Source organism: Marmota marmota, unplaced genomic scaffold (genome assembly GCF_001458135.2).
Source record: "Marmota marmota marmota unplaced genomic scaffold, marMar, whole genome shotgun sequence".
NCBI classification, from domain to species: Eukaryota; Metazoa; Chordata; class Mammalia; order Rodentia; family Sciuridae; genus Marmota; species Marmota marmota.
This window is the reverse complement of record NW_025999913.1, coordinates 3529992-3539929: the sequence shown is the minus strand read 5'-3', so window position 1 is coordinate 3539929 and position 9938 is coordinate 3529992. Positions and strand designations below refer to the sequence as shown.

General features: G+C 43.6%; 1 protein-coding gene across 4 annotated transcripts in view; it reads right to left on the bottom strand.

The window, feature by feature from the left end:
- Positions 1-9938, bottom strand: part of Ly86 (lymphocyte antigen 86) — a 71122-nt gene that overhangs the window by 35425 nt on the left and 25759 nt on the right. Inside the window, exons 3-5 of one of the 4 annotated variants that reach the window (XM_048799748.1) lie at positions 9700-9828; positions 6063-6176; positions 199-5972 (exon numbers count right to left, since the gene is read on the bottom strand). In XM_048799748.1, the coding sequence (XP_048655705.1) occupies positions 5818-5972; positions 6063-6176; positions 9700-9828 (398 nt within the window). In that variant the 3' untranslated portion in view covers positions 199-5817. Of the gene's footprint in view, positions 1-198; positions 5973-6062; positions 6177-9699; positions 9829-9938 lie in introns of those variants that run through there. The other 3 variants (XM_048799750.1, XR_007346185.1, XM_048799749.1) reach the window with 3 other exon arrangements.

Genomic DNA, 9938 nt, shown 5'->3' with positions numbered 1-9938 from the left:
TGGGAAAGGCAGCGGAGCACAACAGACACTAGTATGGCAATATGTAAATCAATGGATGTGTAACTGATGTGATTCTGCAATCTGTGTATGGGGTGAAGGTGGGAGTTCATAACCCACTTGAATCAAAGTGTGGAATATGATATGTCAAGAAATTTGTAATGTTTTGAACAACCCACAATAAAAAATTAAAAAAAAAAAAGAATTTAGGTGGAGCATGTCATAGAGGGGATTGTTCCTGCTTCACAGGTGGACATTTTAGTTTCAGGGTCAACAATGAATCCTACACTTAATTTTTTTTTTTTTTTGCTCTGCTTAACTTCTTGCTTCGCTTTCATCTTCCTGAGGTGGGATATTCTGAGAGACTTGTTGAACAGAAGGAGCTCCACTGAGAATAGACATCAAGGTGGGTTTAAATCTTAATAAATCAAACACTGAAAGAGGCTGAAGTGAACGTGACTCAGTTTCAAGCTAGACAGGGCTGTGGGAGTCTCTTGTGGTGTGGGGTAGTTATGGCGGACCTAGACTTTGGGGGAATTCCCTTGGAGAGACAGTTGTGGGGGAGTCTTGGGGGGTTGTGGTTGAGACCTCTGTGGATGGTGTCACACTGCCTTGAAAGGGAGCAAACGTTCTCATGGGCGTTTATTCTGGGAGGAAGTCAAGTCCCCAGCAGAAAACGAGAACTTCAGAGGCTGACCTTAGCCCTAGGCAAGGAACAGAGCAGGAACAGTCACTGCCAAGCAATCTTGGGATGCTGACTGGAGTGAGAGGCGATAAGCTGTCTGCCTCCCTGGCGTCTCCACGAGCCAGAATTCCTACACCCAGCTTGTTCCTGTGGGAGAACCACTCTGAGCAGCCTTGTGAGTCCCTCAAATGATTTGATCCCCTACCTGAAGGTCCTTGAGATAGGGGAGGAAGCCCAGAGAGACTGGTTGCCATGACTTCCAATGGATCAGGCACACGCATACCTTTTCTTATTTAGTTTACATTTGCTCAAGAAAGAATTATGTTTACTCCCATTGAAGAGCTGAGGTTCCTGAAATTAAACGCCCTTCCAGAAAGAAGGGCTTCTGTTCCCAGCCTGTCAATGGCAGCTGTGGGCGGAAAGGACACCCTCACTCTGTCTGCTCCTTCTCCTTGCTAACCACCATTCTCACTATCTTCCTGTTAGGTCTCCTTTGCATCAAATCTAATTTGTGGGCACTGATCAAGAATGAAAAGCTAAGGTGTTACATCTTCTAAGCAACTTGGATTTCAATTTATGTTGAACTTTGGGTCAAATATTTACCATCATAAGCACCAGAGGGCCAGTGATTTTGACGGTAAGTCTGGAATTCTGACCTACCTTATGGTAGTGGTTCTCAGAGTTTAACAGGGATTGGCAAGCTCCAGCCTGTAGGCCAGACTGTCCCATACCTGTTTGTGACTAGCCATACGCTGAGAATGATTTTTATTTTTGCACTTTGAAATGGTTAAAAAAAATCAAAAGAAAACTAGTATTTCACTGTATGAGAAACATCTGATATTTCAATTGCAGCGCTATAGTCTTAGTCTTTTTGGATAGTTGTGCCCATCCATTTTCATCTTGTCTGTGGTGACTTTCAACCTGCAGGGACAGAGTCGAGCAGCTGCCACAGAGACCATATGATCTGCAAAGCTTGAAATATTTACTATCATCTTGTTATGGTTTGGATAAGAGGTGTCCCCCAAAAGCTCCTGTGTTAATGCAGGACTGCTTCAGAGGGGAAATGATAAGACTATCAGACCTGTAAACTCATCAGTGGATTAATCCATTTGATGGATTAATAACTTGAAAGGACCACCGTGCTGGGTGGTCATTACAGGCAGACGGGGCATGGCTCGAGGAGGTGGGTCCCTGGGACTGTGCCCGTGGAGGTTACATCTTGTCTCCCTGGCTTTATCCCATCTCTCTGTGCTTCCCAACTGCCAGGAGGTGACTGGCTTTCCTCTGCCATGCCCGTCCACCATGATGTTCTGCCTCACCTTGGACCCAGGATGGTGGAATGTCCAACCATCAACTGAACCTCTGAAACTATGACCTCAAAATACATTTTTTTTCTCCTTTATGTTGTTCTGGTCAGGTGTTTTTGTCACCGTGATGAAAATCTGACCGACTTTCTCTGTCCAATAACAAGTTTGCTGAGCTGAGGACTGAAGGGTTTGTAAAAGACAGATGGCTAATCCCCGGTCTCAGAGTGACTGGTTCAGTGAGTCTGGGTGGGGACCAACATTTTATTTTTATGATCATTTCTTAGATAAGGCTAATATTGCTCTTCAACCTTGCCTGGACACACTGGACCTAACTAGCTTGGATCCGACCCTGGAGATTTGGGTGTAATTGGTCTGGGTGTTGGGATCGTCAAAATTTTAAAGGGAGTTTATAATGCAAACACTGTCCAATAGAAATACAGTATGTCACATATATAATTTGATATTTTAGTAACCACATTTTAAAAGCTGAAAGCAATTTTAATAATATGTTAATAATGTGTTTTATTATTGATAAATAGTAGGTTGATATATTTTATTTCACTCAATTTCATGGTTTGAATATTCATCATCTCCCAAAGGCCTGTATATTAAAGGCGTGATTCCCAGCTGATGGCCCTGTGGGGAGATGGTGGAACCTTGGGGGTGGGGCCTTGAGGGAGGAAGTTAGGTCATTGGGGGTGTGCCCTTGGAAGAGACATTGGGACTCTGGCCTCCTCTTCTTTCTTTTTACTTCCTGGCTACCATGGGGAGCACAGCCTTGTTTCCCCATATGTTCCCACCATGATGGGCCTCCCACAGGTCCCCCAAACAATGGAGCCAAGAGACCATGGACATCAACCTCTGAAACTGTGAGCCCAAACCAACCTTCCTTATTATAAGTTGATTTTCTCAGGCATTTTGGCACAGTGACAAAAATCTAACACACTCAATATATCCAGAATTTTATTTCAACATAGCTGTTTTGAATGTGTCTACCATGTTTCAAGTATTTATTGAAACTGCAAAGTCATCTCTTAATGGTATTTGGAAGTGAGTCTTTTGGGAAATAATTAGGATTAGATGAGATCACAGAGATGTGGCTCTAGTGATGAAATTTGTACCTTTATAATAAAAGAGAGACTTGAGCTAGCACTCACGCTCTGTCATGGGATGCCCTGTACCATGTTATAAGGCCCTCCCCAGTTGCTGAGCGGATGCTCGTGCCAACCTCCTAGATTTCCCAACCTTCAGAACCACAAGTCAAATAAGCTCCTATTCTTAAAATATTTCCGAATATCAGGTGTTTTGTTATAGCAACAGAAAATGGATGGATGCAGATGTATAACCAATGTAACAACGTTCAAGACATTTTACATTTTTCTTTTCATGTTACATCTTTAAAACCGAGTTGTAGTTACACTGATGATATGTTTCAATTCAGAGTGGTTATATTTCAGAGGGTCAGGAGCCACATATACCTTGTGGTCCCTGCAGACAATAGCATGGGTCTAACTAATATGCAATTGAGATCCAGTGCAGTGAGGGCCCTGGGGTATCCTGTTTGTTAGAACATGCTTGTTTGTCACTTAATAACATTCTTATATTTTCATGTAATTCAATAATCTCCTATGATATCATTTAAAATCACAGCTTACTGTGTCCCCCTTGGTTTAGCTAAACAATGACCTATTTAATAAATTCCCTACAATTAGTTGGTGGCTATGGACCAGACCTAAGCTAGTTACAGCTAGACTGTTCTTGAGTATCAGGAGAATTTACTATAGCTTCCTTCCTTAGGTTTACTATTTTGGTGTGGTCATTAAAAACTTTCAATTAATCTCACTTTAGCCTTAAAATTGAGGCCAAGCTTATGGATTTAGTTGTACAACACGGAGGTGAAGTGGAACAGATCTATATGATTCAAATGCTATAAAAGGAAAGAGGGTCTCAGGAAGTGTTCACAGAATAGAAGATATAATGTTGCCTGTTCTGTCACCTTCTCAATGAGCCCAGGGCCTGGATAAGGGGATTCTAGGGAAAGAGTACAGAGTGGATACTTCATGATTGCCCTGACATTCTATTCTAGTCTTTGATGCAGAACTTTCTATGCATTTACCTTCTGCATGATGGGCTTGCTTCCAGACCACAGCAATAAAGCAAATATCACAATAAAGTGACTCATGACTTTTTGGGCTTCCTGGTGAGTGTATATCAAAGTTATGTTTATGTTGTACTGTAGTCTATCAAGTGTGCAAGAACGTTATGTCTAAAAACACAATGTGAATACCTTAATTAAAAAGTATTTCGTGGGGCTGGGGATATAGCTCAGATGGTGGAGTACTTACTTTGCATGCACAAGGCCCTGAGTTCAATCCCCAGCACCACCAAAAAACAAACAAACAAACAAAAAAAAACAACCCCAAACAAACAAACAAACAAAAAACCTTTGTGCCAAAAAAGTGTGAGACACAGATACAGAGTGGGCACATCTGTGTCTATAGACCTGCTCCATGCAAGGTTGCCAGAATCCACCAATTTGTAAAAAATGCAGTATCTGTGAAGTGCAATAAAATGAGGTATGTGCATTCAACTGCAAATATCATTGAATATAAAATAGGTTATGATTCCCTTTTAAAAACTCTTAGATTTACCTTGTGGAGGCAAGAGAATTTGTTTCTATTCTTTTCTGTAATGATAAACTAACATTTGAAAGCATAACCTTGCAAATTCATCATAAAAGCAAAGATTTCTAAAATAGGTAAAAATACAGGCCTTCAGTTCTACTGTTTAGAAAGAACTACTCTTCTCTCCTAAATGTAAACATCCGGAGTTCTTTTGATGATTATAATTGCACACATTTAAATAAAAACAGGATCCAACGAGATATTCTGTTATAGTATGCTTCTTTGTTACTTAATAATATTCTTATGTTTTCATGTTATTCAATAATCCCTATGATATCATTTAAAATCACAGCATATTGTGGGCTAAACAATGACCTACTTAATGAATCCCCTATTATTGGACATATAGGTTGTTTTTCCCCAGTTGTCAATCGCCCCATTAGTAATGCTGCCAGAAGAGCATCATTTGGTCTTTGGATCCAATATACTTCCTGCTTTAGAGCTAGCAAAGGGAAGCCCAGAGGAAAAGGAGACATTATTTTACACTTGCAGTCTCACTAAGCCTGACCAATTTTGTAGTTTTCATCTGCCTTGGAGGACAGCCAGTGGGATGCAGTTTGCAGAGGAAGGCATAAAAATGTGGTGGCAATGATACCAATCACTCGACCGCAGTGGACACTGAGTTTTCTCACCATTCTGCTAGGAAGAACCTGCAGGTCCCTGGGGCCATTTCGTACATGATCTGTCACAGCAGCCTGTGTTTGGGTTTGGACTGGCTTCAGTTCTCCCTGTGTCTCTGGTGTCAGTTCCCCTTCACGTCTTAGTGTCAGTCACTTCTCTGGGACAGAATCATTCCTGTGGTGGATTTGTGGGTGGGTTAAAACAATTCAGTGACTCAAGAAGCCTCTGAATTTACAATGTTGGCTTCTCTGGCCTATGTAATTCACATAACTATTTGTGCATGCAGCATTTGTATATCGCTCTTCTGAGTGTTTCGCACTATCTGAAATCTCCTGGCAAGTCCCCAAATGCCAGCTCCTCAGCTGCCTATGCAGTGCCATCCCCATGGCAATAAAGCAGATAAATGGCTGCGGAGCTGCCCAGCATCCAAATGAGGTAAACATGAGTTTCTGAGCTGGTACACCAAATCAGACACCCCCAAATCGTTTGAGGGCGCAGTATTTCTCCTGTTTTATTAATTCTATTAAGGGCATGAATAGAGGAATAAAAGAGGTTTTCTTAAGCTTGAGGGGCCCAGTGAATTTACTGTTTGCTCTGTGTCTTCGTGCTGTGCGTTCGCATCATGGATGGTCATTTTGCGGTGGGTGGCTAGTCTGTGTTCAAAGCAGTCGTGTGTCCCCATGCAAACACGATCCATGTGTTTATTACATCTTTCCTGTCAGCTCTCTATGCCCCGTCTGCAGAAAGGTCAATGGGGCACACACTCACAAATACACTTCCAGCTGAGATAAGTCTGTGGCAGAAACAGAACATGATGCTCTCGGAGAAGTGGGAGGGAGCAATTCATTTGGCTGGGTTTGAAGGAGGCTTCTTGGGTTAGATCTGGACAAAAGAAGAAAAGTGGGAAGCAGGCTTTACAGGCTAAGGGAACCACCTAAACAATGTTGCGTGTGTTAATGTGCAGGCCTTGGTCAGAAAATGGCGATATTTTGTTGAGGTGGTTGTTAATGGTGCATATGGGGAATGGAGGGAAATGTAGCTAGAGAGGAGGGATAGTCAAATTTATGATGTACTTTTGTCATCAAAATAACTCAGGCTTTGGAATAAACCTAGGTGGCCATCAACAGATGAATGGATAAAGAAAATGTGATACACACACACATACACACACACACACATATTCACACATTGGAATATTACTCAGCCATGAAAAGGCACAAAATTCTACCATTTTCAGCAATATAGGTAAAAGTGGATGACACTATGTAAAGAGAGATAATGCACAGAAATACAGTTACTATTCTCATTTATGAATGGAAGCTAAAATGTCGATCTCAGAGATGTAGAGAATAGAGTAATAGTTATTAGAGCCAGAAAAGAATGTGGGGTGAGGAAAGAAGAGAGGAGGGTTAGTGGGCTCATAGTACTGCTGGATAGGAGAATGAGTCCTAAAGCTATACAGCATAGTTGGAGAACTATGATTGACAATTAATTGATTATTTCAAAATAGCTTGTGGAGAGGATTTTGAAAGTTTCTAGCACAAAGTAATGATGTGTACCTGAGGGTGATAAATCTGTCAGTTACCCAGACCTGATCATGAGACACTGAGTACATGTATTGAAATGCCCCTGTATACCCCATAAATATGTAGGATCACCATGTGTCAATGAAAAAATGTATTTTAAAAATATTGATAAAAATGATAGACTTCATTCTACAGGAAAAGGAACTCTTGAAGTCCTTTGGGCAGGAGGTGACATTTCTAGAGCTTTGTCTGGAAGAGCTAGCTGGCATCTGTGTCAGGGGTGGAGAGAGACTTGATCTAGGGACTGGAAAGACAGCTAGTGTCTGTCCTTTCTTGCTAAGTTGGTAGGACTTCCAGGTGACCAATCTCCAGGTGACCAATCTCCAGGTGACCAATCCCCACATTTGGGTTCAAGATCCTTATTTGGGATAAAAAGTTGGAAATATAATCAAAATGCTTGAGATAGGACAATGGATGCTGGCTGTAGGTGATAGCCTATGAAGTGGTTAGCCTTTCCTGGGTGGGAATTATTTAATCATCAGCTCAATATGATTTGAGTTCCTCCAGAACATTCTACACAATCAGGTCTATGTTCTGTTTTATCATTATTTTTAAGGTATATGTGTTAAAATATATATATATATATATTTATTTATTTATGGGGCATAGTGTGGCATTCCAGATGTGCATGTAATGCATAATGATCAGATCAGCATAACTGGCATGCTGCCACCTCAGTGTGTGTGTGTGTGTGTGTATTTGTGCGTGTGCACACACATGTACACATACACATATTTGTAGTTAATGCTCCCCACATTTCAGGCACATTTGAGATACAGTCCACCCTCTGTGTCTGTGAGTTCTGTATCTCTGGATTTTGCATCTCTACATTCAACTGACCACAGATGGAAAAAAAATTGGAAGAAAATGCATCTGTATTGAGCATGCACAAAATTTTCGGTCATTATTCCCTAAACGATACGGTATGACAACAGTTTACATCGCATCTACATTGTATTAGGTATTACAAGTGATCCAGAGATTATTTAAAACATATGGGAGGATGTGCATAGGTTATGTGCAAACACCACCCCATTTGTCTAAGGGACTGGAGCATCCACAGACTTTGGTAATTACCAGGTGTCCTGGAGCCAGTCCTCCACTGGTACCTACGGACCACTGTAGTGGGTGACCAAGGCAATACTGCTCACACTTGGGAAGTCCATAGTCGGCTGGGGATGACAGACGGGGGTAAACGGGTACAATACCATGTGGCGAGTGCTGCAAGTGAGTTGTCTGCTACACAGTCACAGGAGAAAGGAGGCTGAGGAACAGAGCTGTGGGAACTGTCATTTGCAAATCCCAGTGAAGTTCTGCAGACGTCCATCTGGTCAACCCTCCCCTAAATTCCCTGATTTCTTTTCTTGCACAAACATCTTTTATCTGTATCCCTGGGTCTAGGAAGGGGACTCCAATTGCTTCTAGATCTTTGACTTAGAAAGGAAAATTGGGGCCGGGCGTGGAGACGCACGCCTGTAATCCCAGTGGCTCGGAAGGCTGAGGCAGGAGGATCGCGAGTTCAAAGCCAGCCTCAGTGAAAGCAAGGTGCTAAGCAACTCAGTGAGACTCTGTCTCTAACTAGAATTAAAAAAAGGGCTGGGGATGTGGCTCAGTGGCTGAGTGCTCCTGAGTTCAATCCCTGGTACCCCTTCAAAAAAGAAAATTGGGCATTTTGCAAGGATTCTTGCTGTTTTACAACCCTGGCTGCCTTGAGGGGAAATCGACAGGAGGATGACTCTGGAGTGTGGGTTTGGGTCATGCTCCCTGTTGTCCAATGAGAATAGGAAGGAGTCCCTGGGAGGGGGACTAGCCAGTGGAGATCAACTCCTAGAGAAGGTCAGCCATAGAGCTGACCCACATTTTAATTAAACAAGTGCGTGGGCTCTCTCTCGTCCAGCGAGGAGGTCCACGGAACAGGGTAGAGGAGAGTGTGGCTGTGGGGTCACTACTCAAGACCTCCGGAGACCAAGCAGGAAGCAGGTCTGCTTTCATTGCGCCGTTACCATGTATATATATAGGCAGTAGCTAAGCAGATGACAGGCAGCCACCAGTGCAATTTCTTGCCAACTGTCCTTGCAGTGACCCATCGAGGAGCGGGCCATGGAGCAAGCACAGGGATTGGAACATGCAGCCTCGCGCCCAGGGCTGTGCCTACAGGGTAAGCGGTCTGCTGCTCATGCACCTAGCACGAGGGGAGGGGCCTGCCACTCAGACACCATGAATGCACTTGTCCCAACAAACAAGGAGGCTTGGTTTGACTGGCAGGTGAGGACAAGGACAGGCGGGGTGGGGACAGGCTTGCTCTTGGCTGTGTATGGAGGAGGGGTAGCAGATTAGTGAGCTGAAGGAAAGGAGCTAATGTAATGAGGCTTCGGCTCCTCTGCTTCCAGTCGAGCTACCTGAAGGCCCTGTCAATCAACCGCCCACAGGGGAAAGCAGTGAGATGTGGTACGTTTCACTGTCTTTCCTCTTTCAAAGTCCGTTGCTCTATCAACAAGACTGCACCAATCATCGAACCTCGGAACAGCATTGAATTTTCATGGATTTGGGGGAAGCTATTGGGCCCTTCTTCTTCTAGCCTTTTTATTCAGGTGCCACTAGTCACAGGAACAATCCCGTCTGGAGACCATCTTCTGTACAACGTCTCATTTTTGAGGCTCATGACAGCCCTGTGGGGAGGCGTTTCTTGTGATTTGTTTCTAAAAGGTGCTGATGAGTGAGGCTCAACTTGTCCCAGGATGGGGGAGAGGGGGTGGACAGTGGGCTCTGTCCTGGGGTTCTGACCTCGGATGTAAGCCTTGGGTTGGGCAATGACTGACCTCCTTTCCTTCTTCCACAGAAAGAAAACTTGGGTAGATCGTCCTCGCAGATAGGATAGGAGAAATTCAGAACAGACGCGCCTTTCGTGAGGAGGAGCACATCCAGGAACAGCACCCGGATATCTTCCCCTAAAGAAGAGGAGGCGCGCCATCACTAGGACTCCACAGCAGGAGACAAGGACCCTTTATTTCCCTTTGACTGCTTTGCACGGAAAACTCCCCCCCCCCCCCCCCCCCCC